Below are 16,888 nucleotides of genomic sequence, written 5' to 3' on the forward strand. Positions count from 1 at the left end.
CTGGAGGAAAGATGGCAGAAGCTGAAAGGCTGAAGGAGAGAGAAACAGCTGCAGATAAGCAGCAGCTGCAAAGACTCATATGGAAAAATGAAAAAAAAAGAGCATAAAACATTTCCAAATGCCACAAAGTCTGTGAGCAAGAAAGGTTGAAAGGTTTTACATGGGTTCTTCACTTCCCTCCTCTGTATAGGACAGAGGAAATACTAAAGAAATACATAGCAAGGAGCAGGTCAGGGGCAGCACCATGGGGAGCAGCTGGGTCACCCCTTCCCATGCTCCTCATGTCCCCCACTGCTCCTCCTGCAGCAGGGCCAAGCTGATGTGGGGACAGAGAGGCCAGCGAGGTGTCCCTGCTCCCCACTGCCACCAGCACCTTCCTGGGGACATCCAGCCAGCTTCTGTGCTGCTGTCTTAAACTATGGTGTGCTCCAGCCCCCTCATTCCATGTGTTCAGTGTGGTGACCCAGGGAAGCCCAGAGAGGTCGAGGTGCCGTGAAAATTATAGAGAATAAACCTTTTTACAAGACACCTTTAACTTCAGCCCTGCAGACTTATTTCTGCCCAAGCAGAGGACTCACAGACTTGGGACTCCAGTATTCCACAGATCATTCAACAGATACCAGAATCTAGCAAAAGAATATCAGCTTTTTAATGTTCACCCCACAGTAAAATACAGTCAGAGTTTTATACTTGGTATCGAAATACAAAGAAAATATTTTTGCAAATGTTTTCAGTTTAAAAGGCATTTTAATAAAGGTTTACTGAAAGTTTTCTACAATTTTTCTTTTTGCAGATTAAAAAGAATACCTGTGCATTGTTCGTGTCACAATAATACACTATTATATTGTAGAGGGCAGACAGTATTCTTGAATTAAAATGTCAAGAACTTTGGATTGGATCAGATTTGTAAAAAAAATCCATGGGGGAAAAATAAACTTTAAAATACTATGTTTCTTGTAATTTTCAATTAAATGTTTTGAGTATCACAGTGGAGAGAGTTCTTCCAACTCAAGTCATGTGTAAGCATCCTAAGAAAACATTTTTAAAGGCAACTGAGTGAGCTAAAATACCCAAGTAAGTGATGCCCTTAAGAGTCAGGCTTTAGTGCTTTTTCTGCAGTGGGGGGCTTTACTTCAAACTTGTTGGGCATTGACAGAATGAACTGTATCTTTTCTTGGTACTCTCTCTCTGCTTCCATATTTGACTCTTCTTCTTTTTTCCTCTTCTCTTCCTCAGCTTTTTGGAGCTGCTGTTGATAAGCAATTTGCGTTGCGAGCTGGTCTCTGTACTCTTTGGCCTTCTGTGCTTTTCTGGAAATGCCAAATGAATAGGTTATTTAAGCAGTGTGGGTAAAAAGAATAAACTTTATTATTATTATTATTATTATGTAATCTGTTAGCATTCGAGCTGAGACCAGAGAACCATTCAAAGCTCCTTTTAGCAGTATATAACTGCCACTATTAACCAAATGCTGCATGCTAACCTTATGTTCTTCAGAGAGTTAACTGCACTCTGTTGTGTCCTATAAAGCAGACTGTAAAACTGGTGCTTTACCAGAAAGAGGGAAAGAACAACTCCCTGCCATCAGCCCTCCTTGCTCCTCACAGCCGTGGTGAGAGGACAGAGGATGGGGGTGCTGGGTCTCAGTCTCAATCCCTGGCCTGGGCTCATGCTGCTGCTGACACCCATCCTCACCCTCCTGCTGAGAAGAACAACTCCCTGCTGCACTGATATTGCTGGAAGTGGCTGTCAGGGGAAATCAATCTTTCACTGCACCTCAGGACTCGTGTACTGCTTTCAGTCCTCTCTGGAGAAGCAGAGGAAGCCTTGTGTGCTCAGGCCCTTCTGGAGCAGGAGTCAGACACTTGAATGCCAACAGAGTAGTCAGGACTTGTGCACTAACTCAACAGAGCTGAGCCACAAACCCTTCCTGACACTGCTGAGTGCCATCTCTGCTAAGTGGAGCATATCCCAGCTGGAGCCCAGCGTGTTTCCTTCACAAGGGTGACACTTCTGCCACAGCCAGGAGATTGTTCCCAATACAGCCCTCAGAGAACACAACAGATACCGGCTCAGGAAGGAGCTACTTGTGTCCCACAGACAAGAGCGGAGAAAGGACAGGACTACAAAAGGGGAGTGAGTGAGATAAGGCCCTTTGACCAAGGCTTTGCATGACACCCAGAGGAACATTCCAGCTACTGCGTGTAAGGCTCTGCTCATCCAGAGGCACTAGGGAGAGCCCCATGCAGCCCGGGTTACGTGCTGCAGCCTGGTGTTTTGGTGGCTGACACAGGATTGTTCAAGGGATGTCTGTGGCTGGAGTTTAGCAATAAGCCCGGACATACTTGCTCTCCTGGGGCAGGAACAAACAAACCTTTCATTAACCCTCCTCCCCAGGCTTCTGCCACTCGTAACAACAGCTCAGAGTATGAGGCGATGTGCTTAGGAAATATGATTGATGTAAGTCACATGATGATCAAAAACACCAACACCAGGATATGTACCACTATCTTCTGAGGTCAGAATTAATGACTTAATACCAGCTGCAGTATCACAAGTCTGCTCTTGGGCAGATAAGGTACGTAGTGGGAAAGCTTCTCTAAACAGAAGGAAGTCCACCCACTGCTCTGGCGTTATCAGAAAACAATAAACAGCTCTCTCACAAGTTTAAAAGATTGGTCTGCAAAGAAATGTCCTGATGACATAGAAGAAAAATACCTTTTACGTTCTTCTTCTTCTTCATATTCAAATTTTCTGACTGCTTCAGCCATTGCCTTCTTCTCTTCAGCAATCTCTATCTTTCTCTTTTCTTTTTTCTGCACTGGAAAACAAAACCAGAAATCCTTTTAGAAGGTAACAGCTCTGCTGAGCTTGAAGGGACAGTGAGACTGCATTTGGGCTAAGTAGCCTAAATAACAGGTTTGAGTTTTGTTGTTTCTGAAGTGCCACACCAACAACAGCAAGTGTATTCTCAGCTTATTTATTTTTCATCCACTCAGACCTGGATGGATTTCACATTCAGGGCTTCATAATAATATAATTAATAACAATGACCATTTGCCCATGCCATCCTTACTTTACTAGGCTTTGCTGTGGTGATGGCAATGGGGAATTAGTGTAAGGAATGGCTGTAGGAGTGCATTTTGGGAACAGGTTCAGGGAGGGTCACATTGCTGTCCACTCTGTCACACAGTGTGTGCTGGGGCAATGCTGTTCCCAGCATCAGGGTGTTGAATTGCCTCTGCCCAGAAGTGTACCAGAGGTGTACCAAGGTGTGTTCAACCACTTACACTTCTCCTCCATCTGCGTCTGCCTTGCGTTCACAACATCTCTCAGCATGTGAAATCGAGCTTCCCTCTCTTGTTTCAGTTTCTCAACCCTCTCGGCCCAAATCTTATCCCTCTCTTCTTTGAAGATCTTCTCATCCTCTCTTTCTTGCTCCTTCTCCCTCCTCAGCTGTTCAGCCAGATGATCCAGGTAAGAAAGTTGCTCCTTCAAAAGCGTTTGCTGCAAACACACAGACGTTTGCAGAAGTGAGTAAATTAGTTCAAAAAAGCCTTTCAAACCCTGAAGAAAAGTGGTGGTTCACAGCCACTGTGGGAGCTGGGAGCCCAGAGACCGTTCCAAAACCTGCCACAGCAAAGAATTGCTCAGAATCCTCTACCTGCCCAGACCACAGAATAGAGTGATCCCTTTACCCACAGCAGCTCAGCTGCCTGCAACACACCCATTTTACAGACTTTCCACAGCTGACCAGGATACTCCAGTATCACCTGCAGTAAATATAATAATGTAATATAATATAATATATATCACCTCCTGTAATTCTGCAGCAAGGTCTAACATTGAGTTGATACAACTTTCCTAACCTACAGGAACTTCTAACCATCTCTCTCCTGTATCCTAAATATCCTGAGACTCATTTTCATGCTGAAGATGGACAATCTACTTGTTTTAACTTCGGGAAATGACAGACACATCCACTGCTTCATGGCATCTCCAAGAAATAAAACATGAAAGTTTGCATCTATCTAGATATTGTTTTTAAAGAATTTAATTTTTTTTAGTATTCATTAATTACAATAAGTTAAATATTTCCTTTCTTCTGCAGTTACAAATACTTACTACATCGGGCCCATGAAACAAAAAATAGTTTTCCAGCCTCTATTATGTCCATGCAGTGTAAGGATGATAAAGCTCAGGTGATTTATACAAAATGAAATCAGCATGGAGGGACAAAATTCCAGGACTTCCTGAGAGCCCCCACTTCATTTATCCAGCCTGGTAGCCTTGCTGATTGCAAAGCAGGCTTTAAAGTGCCGTGGTTTTAACAGCTAATGAGCTTCTGCAGAGCTGCAGGGTGCTGGCAGGAGGAGAGGCAGCAGGCTGCTCAACAAAATAATTATCTCATTCAGGGAGAAGGGCTTGTGTCTGTTCTCTGTTACCCTGTGCAGTTCACAGGGCCACAGAACTGGTCTACATGAGGTATTGCCCCACAAGCTCACCATGAAACACCTTACTTTTTTATTTCTTATCTTCTCATATTCCTTGTCGGTGTCCTCAAGATCATTTTCCAAGACCGCCTTCTCTTCAGCAAGTTGAATTTGTTTTTCTGCATCAAGATGCTTCTGCCTGTCCTGCACTGCTTTGAGCCACATCTCCCTGCATTCCTTCTGCTGATATCGCTTCTTCCTCTCAAGGTCTTCATTTTCTTTCCTTAACTGGTGCAGCTCTTTTTCCTACATGGATAAAAGTAGCCAGCTTGTAAAATCACTGTGTAACTTCAAACTAAGTGGTGTCTAGAGTTAGTTTATTGCAACATTGAAGAGAAAAGCCTTGCTGGCAATACAGAATTACTGTCATCCACTAGACCTGGTAAAGCCTGAACATTTTAGCATATCTTTCACTAGAATTCAGGATTTTTATCTGTAACCATCACATGCAATTCAATATAAAAATGGTATTGTGCCTGGTATTTTACAAATGTTTCAGACACATAGACAGAGTAATCTCTTTAGGGAAATCAGTATCATTGCAGCACTTTTGATCTATATCCAAGAGTTCATACACATCCATACGCACTGACAAATAACAGGGCCACGTGTTCCTCCTCTTTCTGTAGATATTATGTGTCCTCTGCCTGTGTTGGGTGTTCAGAGCACTGCATCTCTACCAGTCATAAGGCTGCTACAAGTCAGTGATTGTATCTTTGTGTTCTGATGGGCCCTTACTGAATGGTTTTCATGGTTTCAAATCATCCCACCTCATACTGGAAAGAACTTTATATTCCATTTTATATTGAAAAAATGTGCAGTGAAACTAAGTTCTTAAAAAAGAAACAATGACAAATCAGAAATGCGTATTTGAGATCAAATAGGTATTTATATATCCAAGATTATTTAGCCACAAAAAATTCAAAAGTAGCATTATTAAGTAATTCATAAGCATAATTTCTGGAGAATTGAATAAGTGTATAAGCACAACTGCACTGAAACATAGTCATAACACGGTGTGTAACCATCATTAGCACTGTATTATCTCAGAAATCATGCTTCACCTGTCTCTAAGGCACACAGTTTTTTGTTAACCTGTTTTTAAATTAAATGTCTCTTTTGTAATGTGAATGAGTCTTTAAAAATGCCTTAGCAGGTTTGTCATAAAGAGCATGTCTAATCTTTCCATAGGGAAGCAGAAGCTGCACTCCCTAACAAACATCCCTTTTTATGCTGGACATAAAGCACCCACAGGTTCTGGCAGTATTTCAGAGCCAAAGCTGACTTTGTAACTGCCTGAACTGTCAAATTCACTTTCAGAAGCTGGTGAAACAGCTTTGAAACTCAATATACATATAATTTGAGGAATAGCATTAGAAATCCAAAAAGCTTTGAACAGCAAAGGTGGAAAGAAAGCAGAAATAGTTAGCAGTCGGCTGTGCAAGTTGGCACATGTCTTTGGATGAATTCTGACATCAGTGAAGCTGTGTGAGAGCAGCCAAGGATGGGATCCATGAAAGTTTGTTCACTGGGGTAACACAACATCACAAATGTGCAAAGAAGTGGTTACCACCCACCCTTCTGCAAGCCAGGACCAAAGTGCTATGGCAGAAGCTCTTGACACTACAGTCAGGAAAACATGAAGTCAATCACTTTCCAAGAAATCACAGTTCTTTAAGGACAAATAAGACAAAGGAGGAAGGCCGCTAATGTAGGTAACATAGCTAAAGCAAAAATTGTTGTCTCTGCTTTGTCACCCACTTTTGAGATATCATGGTCCACACATGTGGTCTACCATGCCAGAAGTGTGAGTTCTCCTTCACTAAATATTCTATTTTCATTGCAATGGCCAGGAGAAACCTTTATGCACACTTAGCTGTCCATTCACCCAGATGAAACTCCTGGTCATTAGGGGCTACCAGTCTGCAATGAAAGACTTGTAATGAGACCATCCGCCATTCCTCTTCTGCTGAGAACGGATTACATAGCATTTTCCATACAGAAACTCTCCTTCAAAGAAAGCTTTTCCTTCTCAGAGACTCAACCACTTCACCAGAAGAAATGTATCTCCTTGACAGAGCCCCAGGCTGCTGTCTCCAGGGGAAGATGCAGAGTCTTCTATTCTAATAGTGCTTTTCTGAAAAGGCCAGTTAAGGAGCAGCATTCTTTGCCTGGGAGGTTTGGCAGTGCCTTAGAAGTTGTTGCAAGAAAATAATTCTGTTCTACATGTTTTTAAATAAGCAAAACATTAGTCTAGCTTGGAATATTTTCACAGCCAGCATTTTCAGAGCTTTAGATTCATTATTGTCTCATTTTTATAAAATGGGGAAGTATATATGATGCCAGCACCAGCTTCCAGTGTCTAACAGAGTATCCTGAGTGATCATTCAGCCTCTACATGTAAACAGCTGCAAAATGAAGATTGAGTCTGAGCTAAATAGCCTCCCATAATTCAAACTCAACACAGAATACTGAACTAGCAAGCCACACTAAAGCCAGCAAAACTACAGCAGGAGAGATGGAAAAGGATGAAGAAAAAAGAAGGTAGTGGCTGAGCAGTTGGGCCAAGGTAGCCAAATGCCTCCTGTGATGTGAGCTCAACAGCAGGCAGGTCTAACAGGCAAGAGAGCTTAAATGCTGCTTGCTAATTTGCTTTAAAAATATATATAAAATAAATATTTCAGCTGGGAAACAAGATTCCCTTGCTATCCTCCAGGAAACTGGAAATCAAAAAACAACAAAGGTATTAGGCAAAAGCTTTAAAATGTTTCCATTTCCCACAATGCCTCTGAGAGACTGAGTGCCAAAACCCTTTAGAATGCTCAGTTTCAAAAGATGTATTTCCCTCTGTAAATGGGAATGCCTTTGCCACAGCTCTGGAAAAGAGGCTTAGCTTAACAGCACAGGCTCAGATACTAATGGTATCAGTGAAGATACAAATAAGGTATGGATTAGTCTAAATGTCTAGTAAGCCTATCATTAGAAGGGCCTTCTGCCCAAGCCTGAGTGCAGAACACTATGGAAATTACCAGCCTTTCAGCCTCCTCTCTGATCTCCTGCTTCTTCTCCTCTCTGCGAGCGGCGTGCACGGCCACCTGGGCATCACGCACATCCACCATCTCCCGGACCCGTGCTGCCGCCTCCTGCGCCCTCAGCTCCGCTTCCTGGTCCTTAGCCAGCAGTTCCTTCTCACAAATCTCTTCCAACTCCCGCTCCTGCATCTTCTCTTCCTTTTTCAGCATCTCCTTCAGAACCTGCTGGGCCAGCTGGCAGTCACCCAGCTCCTTCTCACTCAGTTTTTTACAGTGCTCGCGATACTCATGACATCGGTTTCTGGAAGGCAACGGAAAAGTTTTTTTTAAAAAGTCTCAAAACAATAAGCAGATCTCGAGGTGTGTGGTGAGTGAAGGCTCTCAGCTCATCACTGCTCAAAACACAGCAACCTCAGACACCAATTATATCCCTGGTCTGACATTGATTCCTTGTGGAACCTAAGGAACCACAGAGAGCCTGATTTGATGGAGGTCTTGACATTAATGAGCTGGAGGATTTGAATTTGTAAAAAGAGCCTGAATCAACTGCCTCACAAGGGGAAGGGAAGAGACAGCGGTGATCTCTGCACCCTGTGGCCAGGACACGACCCAGGGCATGACTGGAGCTGTGCCAGGGAGGGTTAGTTTGGATATCAGGGAAAGGCTCTCCCCCAGAGGGTGCTGGCACTGCCCAGGCTCCCCAGGGATGGGCACAGCCCCGAGGCTGCCAGAGCTCCAGGAGCCTTTGGACAGCACTGCCAGGGATGCACAGGGTGGGATTGCTGGGGGTCTGTGCAGGGCAGGAGCTGGGCTGGGTGATCCTGGTGGGTCTCTTCCAGCTCAGGATATTCTGTGAGGGTAAATGAACACACAGTACATCCACACATTGTATACACAATGTGTACTCTACATATAGCTGGAACATGGGGGGTTGTGTGCATATATACCTTTTATTAACATATAAAACATAGACAGGCTACACTTATTCAAACATGCAGGTTGGTCTCTATTCAAGTGAAGACAGAATAGGTTGGTAAGTCACCTGAAAGCTCATTCATATTCAGAAAATACTGCGACCGTGGAAATGTGGGTTACACAGTTGAGCAGGAACCACTACAAATTTATTAATTTTTAAAGTGAAGTTCTGTGGGATAATTCAGACGAGTCACAATAAAAGCCTGGAGAAGGTAGAAAGTCAAACAGTAATGCAGCATTCAATTTTCATTTACTCTCTGCAACTGAGTTGCATACAAAGAGGTGATTTATCTTCAGTTGAAGAACACTGCTCTAATTGCAGATTCTGCTTTTACTTTTGCAAACAAAGCACTATAGAAATCAACACATGCCATCAAACATTACTTAATTTGAATAATCTGCAAGCACTTTAATTCTGTTCTATAAACAGGATATAGATTTTCATTAAGCCAGAATGTGAAACTGGCAGACAAAGGTGAAGACCTGCAAGTGTGAAGGATGTATAAGTCTGAGGATGTGTGACAGACACATGTGAATGCTGTGAAGTGAAAAGATATCTCACAATTTCATGCTGAATGAAACTATCTATGCAGATTATTGCAAAGGTGTTTAGGAATTCACAGAAGATATCACAGCCTGAACAACTTGACAGCAGCAGTAGTCACCTGCACAATGTGAAATACTATGACACTACACAAGCTTTAGCTGACTATCCTGTGTAACAAAAATATTAAATATTCATCAGACAACTACCTCAATGCTATTACCAATCTCCATATCAGGGTAGTTATTTAATTTTCAAAGCAGAGGTCTCACCACATTTTCTCCCTGCTGCCATTCAACAGTTGCTGCCTCACATTTCCCTGGGGACAAGGACATCTCTCTGTTCATTCTCTTGCCTAAAGCACCCATGCCATGGAGCCTGTGCTGAAAGGTGAAGGGCACTGACACAAACAGTGAAAGGGATAGCACTGCTGCGAAAACATTTCCATTCTGCTTGTTATTTCTGAACCTGCCCCAGCCTGGACTCCCTGCCCTGGGCTGAGCCCCAGCGTGGGCAGCAGGGCAGGGGGATCCTGCCCCTGTGCCCCTGGGCTCAGGTGAGAGCCCACCTGCAGAGCTGCCCCAGCCCTGGCTCCAACAGCACAAGGAGCTGGAGCTGCTGGAGGGAATCCAGAGGCACCAGTGTGATCAGAGGGATGAAGCAGCTCTGCTGAGAGAACTGGGACTGTTCAGCCTGCAAGTGGCAGCTTTGGGGGGGGCTTCCCAGGGCCAGAGGGCAGGGACAGATTTTGGGATATTAGGAATTAGGAATTGCTGGCTGGGAGGGTGGGCAGGCCCTGGCCCAGGGTGCCCAGAGCAGCTGTGGCTGTCCCTGGATCCCTGGCAGTGCCCAAGGCCAGGCTGGATGGGGCTTGGAGCAACCTGGGATAATGGAAGGTGTCCCTGCACAACAGATGACTTTGAAGGCCCCTTCCAACCCCAGCTATTCCATGATGAGATGCTGTAGTTCACTGCCAGTGCAGGCTGGTGAAAATGGATGGTTGTTTTACCTCTCAGACGAGACAGGAACCTCCTGACCACTGTTTAACCCAGCAATAAAAGCAGAGAGCAGCACTGGGATGTTCCTGCCATGAGCCATGGCACATTCCAAGGAGCACCCCTGCTCCCAGCAGGTCACCAAATGCACCACGCCATTGATGGTTTTCTTACGTTTCACCACTGGAATCTCTCTTTCATCTCCTGGGTGGGAGTTAGTGGTGATGAAAGACCACAGCACTCATTAGTATTCATGACAAACATATTTCTCAAATGTTGTGAGGGAAACATGCTATTAAAGATTCTAAATCTTGCTATTATTAAGATTCTACATCTTACAATTATCAATCACTGTATTACCTTAAAACAATGGGTTCAAAGTTCTCTCAGCACTGAAGGAATAAAGAACTAGTTATTCTTTTCTGTGATTATAAACTAATCTGATATTTATTGAATTCCCACGGGGGAGTAGAAGTTAATTATGTTCAGCATTGTTAGAATTTTAATATAAAATAACCCTGTAATTACTTGATTTCATCAAAATAATTCCCTCAAAGCAGCTTTTACACCAACCCATAAACATCTGCTCCCCCAGATGGCAGGTTTTCTTCCTCACTTTGCTATCTTAAGCTTCTTAACATTAAAACTGTGCCTGGATGTGGCTACTTCCCAAAGACAGAACCTCCCCAGTTATTTATTTTATGGTTGCAGCATGATGTTGCTGGGATAACATCACTCCCCACATGGATGCTTCTGATGTTACCACAAGAAAGAGGATGTGATCTGTGTTTTATGCAAATTTTAAGACATTGCAGTTTTCTTTTAAGTTACCAATGATGAACATGCCCTCAGGCTAGCACTGGCTGAGTCTCTTCTCAGACAAGGTGTAGCCCTCCCTGAAAATGAATTCCAGCAAGACTCCCGTGGTCCAAGCCTTGTCCCCTCTGTCACCCTGTGTCAAAGGACTCCTCCTGGTTAACATTACTACTGAGAAGCTGCTACACCTGTACCCTCAGGCCATAGCAACCAGCCATAAAAATTAAAAAATGCTGTCTTTTAGTGTTCTGGAATAATGTCTGACATTGTAGGTGCTCCTATACCTCAAGGTTTGAGAATCCATGCCTGGAGCACCTTGCTTGGAGTTAAAGGAAATACAAACAAGTCTGTATCAGGTTTCAGAAAGATATTCAAAAGAGTTGAAAATCTACAGGCAAAAAGAAACAGAAAATCATGTGTGTATCCACCTGCTACTGGATTGACTTGCCAGGGCTCCTGGGTGTGCCCTGGAGTAATCATCTCCAAAGGGGGCAGGTGTGCAGGAAGAGAATATGTTTTATACCATTCATAAATAACATTAAAAAGTAAAAAATGGCATTTATTTAATCTTTACCTCATCCTTTTTAATTTCTATTTGTGCATATGTTTTATAATGTACACAATATACCAGTACAGTATATTATTATATATTTACATAGTTGATAAATAAACATATTGGGGTGAATGTTAAAAGTTTTTACATCCAGGGGGGTGCAGTCAGAGGACTGGAGGCTATTGCTCCAGAGGACAGGCTATGACACAATTACAGACTCCTGCTTGTGGATTTTCAGCAAGTGTTGGTCTCCTGAGCAGCAAATCCTGCTCCCAGATCTCTACCTGGACCAGGATGGTTTAGGAGGAAGAGTAACATCTAACAGCTAAAGAAAAGCATACCTGGGGCTTCTTAAACAAGACAAATACATGCAGATACCCCAAGACTGCCACCCACAACTTCTGCGAGGAGAGATGCCTCTAAATCCTCTGAAACATGCAGCCAGCAGAACACCAACAGTAAAGGTTCAGCAATACTTTTTAACAGGATGCTGTGTGGTGTGAATATGGCTTAGATCCCAGAGCAGAGTGAGAAAGGTAAAAGGACAATAATAAGATGAAATATTCCTATGAGACTGAGTGAGCCATAGATCAACAGGGCTACACTAGGAAGACAAAGGACCTGAGATATTAGGACAGGCAACTACAGCATGAAAGTTCAAGTATGTGTCACTAGATGATGCAGTTCAGTGGTGTGATTCATTTTGCAATTAAACAATCTAAAATTAGACATCTGAACAGGAATCTGCATATGTGCTAAATTCCCACTCTGATCAATGAGAACCTAATTAAAGTCAGTAGAGGCTGGGGTGCAGCTCAGCTGACCGGGCAGGATAAGCTTGTTTGGGACTGACTTTATGTTCCTGTAACTGTCCTGATTTTGGTGAAGTTTGGGATAGAACAGGAATGCAGATTCCCAGTGCATATAAAGTTACCATTACTTAGACACCTACCTTTAGGTAACATCTCCCTGGTGTGTGAAACAAGCTACGAGTACAAAATAAAATGCACTCCAGCAGCACCCCCTCCAAACTATTTTAAAAGTGAGTTTTGACCGCTTTGTGTGATAGATTGAGAACAAACCATAAGCTGCAAAAGGCAAGGGCCACATTTTCAAACCACCATGTAAAGTTAGGCAGTGTATGCACTTCTAACACCTGTCTAAGTCAATAAACCCCACATTTTAACAAAAGTTTACCTGTAGAATTAGTTAATTAGTGTTTATGCACAAGTAAGAGCCAATGTTGATTTTTATCCTCAGCCTGGGCACACTGAGAAGCAGGTGTTGTAGATTTCACAGTACCGTGGGAGACTGGGAAAGACACTTCAAATAATCACAATTAAATAACATTATTATTTCTTTCATCCCTCCCTCAGAAAACCAGATTTACAAGAATGGGAGAAGGCAGACTTCGTGCCAAGGCCTCAGGTCCTAGTAAGTACTTGCAAGTTACTGCTTTCAGTCAGGAAGACTTGGCACAGAACTTCAGGCTGCATTAAACCCTTAGCTGCAGCTGCTACTCTTGAAAAGTATGCAATAAATAAAAAACACTGTCTTTTTGGACAATCTTAACTTTTCAGGAATCCTTAATGACATATTTTCTTAGTAAGCTTGATTTAGGCCAAATTAACCTTCCCTGCAGCCTGTTCACCCCAACAGTATAAAGCTGGAACAGGAATTACAAAAAGGGTTGACTTGGCAGGTAGAAACACAGGGATTCTCATGTGGGACAAGGAGGACACACTACACTTGGAAGAATTAACTACTCTGATTTTTTCTGTCTTACTGTTTCAACCACTTTCATCTTTCCTTCCTCTGTTTATAATTGCCACCGTCTTTTTAAAATGTCCCTATATATTTACTTTGGGCAAATTCTCTTTTATAAAATATTTTTATGGCAATACCTGAACTGTTGCTCTCGTCTTTCAGCCACCACTTGTAGTCTTTCTTGCTCCCTCTTCTCCCTCAGTAATTTTGCTTGCTCCTTCATGTTTGCTTCTTTCTGCTGTGCCTTTTCCTCATCAAGTGCGTTCACCTCAGCAAGGTGCCTGCTCTCCTCTGCCTCCAGAAAGTCACGGAGCCTGTAATGAAAACATTTGAATAAAGGCTAAATCAATCCTTCTGTCAAAGGACAAAATTTTTGTTTATTTGCTATTAACAGAAAGTGGGTACTGGGCTCCTTTTAACACCCCTTGCAAATGTCAGAGAAGTGAACATCAAATTTTAACTCAGGGATCATTCATGTCGCATCCATCAAGGGAACCTTACAGCACACCATGAGTGATCCTGTCGGGCACAGTCTAAACTCCTGATCTTACAAACCCACTTTCAAAGCTGCATTATGACTTCAGTTCCCCACTCAACAAATTATTTTATTTCTCAGACTACATTTGTCACCAGCTGACAACAAGTGGATTTTGTACTATGGTTATCCTTCAGCACAGACCCACAGAATATCCTGAGCTGGAAGGGACCCCCAAGGATCACCCAGTCCAGCTCCTGGCCCTACAGACACCCCAGCAATCCCACCCTGGGCATCCCTGGAGCTCTGGCAGCCTCGGGGAACCTGGTCAGTTCCCCACAACTCTCTGGGGAAAAAACCTTCTCCTGATGCCCTCCCTCCTCTATGCATCTATAATTACATCTTCTCTCAAATGACCTCCTGCTATTTTAGCATCACTGCACAGAACACTTCATCCTGAAATATCTTTGATGAGAAAATTATGTCAAATAGGCAGTTTTTAAACACATCATCGTTTACTTCTCTGTTAATCCCAGCAGTGAGAAACCTGGGGCTACAGAATCCAGAAATCACCGATTTCAGCCCAAATGCCACAGGGTCTCAGCAGAAAGAGCCCTGGGGGTGCCGGCAGACCACAAGCTGAGCATAGGCCAATGATGCACCCTTGTGGCAAAGAGAGCCACGGGCACCTTGGGCTGCGGGAGGAGCAGCACTGCGAGCAGGGCCAGGGAGGGCATCCTTCCTCCCAGCACTGCTGAGACCCCACTGGAGCACTGGCTCCAGCTCCGGGCTCTGCAGCACCGCAAGGACACGGCCTCAGCAGAGGGTGCCAGTGGAGGGACACTGAGGGACAGGAGCACCTCTCCCAACAGGAGCATGTCTCCTAAAGTTCCTTCTCTCCTGAGAGAGCAGGACTGTCCAGCCTGGAGAAGAGAAGGCACAGAGGGATCTTACACATAAACTCCTGAAGGGAGGGAATGCAGGAAAGGCAGACATCTACTCCTCAGGAGTGCTCAGTGGTGGGACAAGGGGCCACAAATTAAACCACATGAAATTCTAAATTAACAGAAGAAAACATTTTGTTTTCTTTTTACTGTGAGTGTGATGAGATATTGGACAGGCTGCCCACAGAGGTGATTCAGTCTCCATGTGTGGAAACAAGCAAAACCCAAATGGACATACACTCCTGGACATCCTGCTCTAGGTGACTCCAGGGTTGGACCAGACAAGCTCAGGAGGTTCCTTCTAACCCCAGTGGTTCTGTGGAACCCATGTGCAATTCCCCTGAAGACACATTAGACCAGGACACCAAACTGATGACTTTCACAGCTACGAAGTCACTTGACATGAAATAGTAAATTAGAAATTAAATCACATTATTTTTTCCAAAGATCATTACAGCATAATTCTGTTCTTTACATGGCATGGTAATATGCTTCACCTTTAATGTTTTTGAAAGACTTCTGGAAAATTTTAATTTTTTCAGCTGACTGTGCTGCAAAGTGTTATTTGTAGGAGCTAAACATCAGCTTGATGACTTTGCAACAAAACCCTCAGTGACACTGAACTGAGAGAATTTCTGACACTTTGCTACCCAGAGAAGCTGTGGATGTCCACGGCAAGGTGGGTGGAACTAGATGAACCCATGCAACCCAAACCACCCTGGAATTCTATGATTCTGGACCCCACCTCTGGAAATGTTCCAGGCCAGTTTGGACAAGGCTTGGAGCAACCTGGTCTGGTCTGGTGGGAGGTGTCCCTGCCGGGGTGCTTGGAACAAGATGAGCTTTAAGGTCCCTTCCAACCCAAATCATTCCATCATTTTATGATTGCATCAAGGCACTCTTCAATCTCTTTAAAAATCAAGCAATGAAAGTGCTATGCTACTACTTCTGCGCTTGTCTGCGGCAGACAGGAGGATCCAAATGCCACCTCGGCTACACAGTTACTGTGTTTGAACACCGGCGCCGGGCTCTCTGAGCCCACACCAAAAACAGCAGGGGCGCTGCACCGGCTACTTGTTTGCTACCTCTCTCTCCTCACTTCGATCTCCTGCAGGTACTGCTGCAGCGTGGCCCGGACCTTCCTCTCGGCAGTGCGCTGCATCCATTTGTCCTCGCCGCCCTTGTGCCAGACGGAGACGTTGCGGTAGTGGCGGAGCACCCGCAGGTCACGTTCTTGCTCACGCTGCTCCTCCTCCAGCGCCCTCTCAGCCAAAATCGTCTCTTCGAACAGGTCTCTCTTGGTGGGCTTGGCTAGCTGCGAGAGAAAGGAAATGCAGAAAGTGTGGAGACCTCACAGCACCCTTCCAAGCATGTGAAGGGGCCTACAGTGAATCCAGAGGGGGCTCTTCATCAGGAACTGTAGTGACAGGACAGGGGAAATGGGTACAGAGTGAAAGAGGGAAAATTTAGGCTAAATTCTTCTTTGTGAGGGCAGTAAGGCACCCGCACAGGTTTCCCAGAGAAGCTGTGACTGTTCCTGGATTCCTGCAAGTGTCCAAGACCAGGATGGATGGGGCTCGGAGCAACCTGGGGTAGAGGAAAATGCCCCTGCCCATGGCAGGGGGTGCCACCAGATGAGCTTTAAGGTCCCTTCCAACACAAACCATTCATGGGTGAAAATACAAACTATTAGTCCGCATGTTTTTCAGTTGAATTCATGACTGTGCAAGTACCTAACCCCAAATGATGAATTAATGGTAATTATGGGGTAATCTCAGAATCACTGAGGCTGGAAAAGAGCTCCAAGTTCACCAAATCTTGGAACTCACCAAACCTTGTCACCCAGCCCACAGCACTGAGTGCCATGTCCCATCCCTCCTTGGACACCTCCCTGGGCAGCCCCTTCCAAGGCCTGAACGTCTTTTCTGTGAAGAAATTCCTCCTAAATTAGACAAGCCTTGCCTACACCCCCATAGCACCAGGCTCCTCAGGACCCCCAAACACAACACTGGGCTCCTCAGGACCCCCAAACAGAGCATCGGCCTCCCCCGGACCCCTCACACAGCACTGGGCTCTCTGGGAGCTCTCACACAGCACCAGGCTCCCCCAGACTCCTCACACAGCACTGGGCTACCCGGGACCTTCAAACAGCACCGGGCTCTCCAGGACCCTTCACTCAGCACAGGGCTCCCTGGGGGCTCTCACACAGCACCGGGTTCCCCGGGACCCCTCACACAGCACCGGGTTCCCCGGGACCCCTCACACAGCACCGGGCTCCCCCGGACCCCTCACAC

General features: G+C 44.7%; 1 protein-coding gene across 1 annotated transcript in view; it reads right to left on the reverse strand.

Annotated features, from left to right (window-relative positions):
- Positions 1-625: 625 nt before the first annotated feature.
- Positions 626-16,888, reverse strand: part of CFAP53 (cilia and flagella associated protein 53) — a 20,246-nt gene continuing 3,983 nt past the window's right edge. The window contains exons 2-8 of the mRNA XM_014308299.2: positions 15,680-15,909; positions 13,313-13,489; positions 7,523-7,826; positions 4,521-4,739; positions 3,291-3,507; positions 2,719-2,821; positions 626-1,310 (exon numbers count right to left, since the gene is read on the reverse strand). Of these exons, the coding sequence (XP_014163774.1) occupies positions 1,088-1,310; positions 2,719-2,821; positions 3,291-3,507; positions 4,521-4,739; positions 7,523-7,826; positions 13,313-13,489; positions 15,680-15,909 (1,473 nt within the window). The 3' untranslated portion in view covers positions 626-1,087. The remainder of the gene's footprint in view (positions 1,311-2,718; positions 2,822-3,290; positions 3,508-4,520; positions 4,740-7,522; positions 7,827-13,312; positions 13,490-15,679; positions 15,910-16,888) is intronic.

This window comes from Geospiza fortis, unplaced genomic scaffold (genome assembly GCF_000277835.1).
Source record: "Geospiza fortis unplaced genomic scaffold, GeoFor_1.0 scaffold488, whole genome shotgun sequence".
NCBI lineage: Eukaryota > Metazoa > Chordata > Aves > Passeriformes > Thraupidae > Geospiza > Geospiza fortis.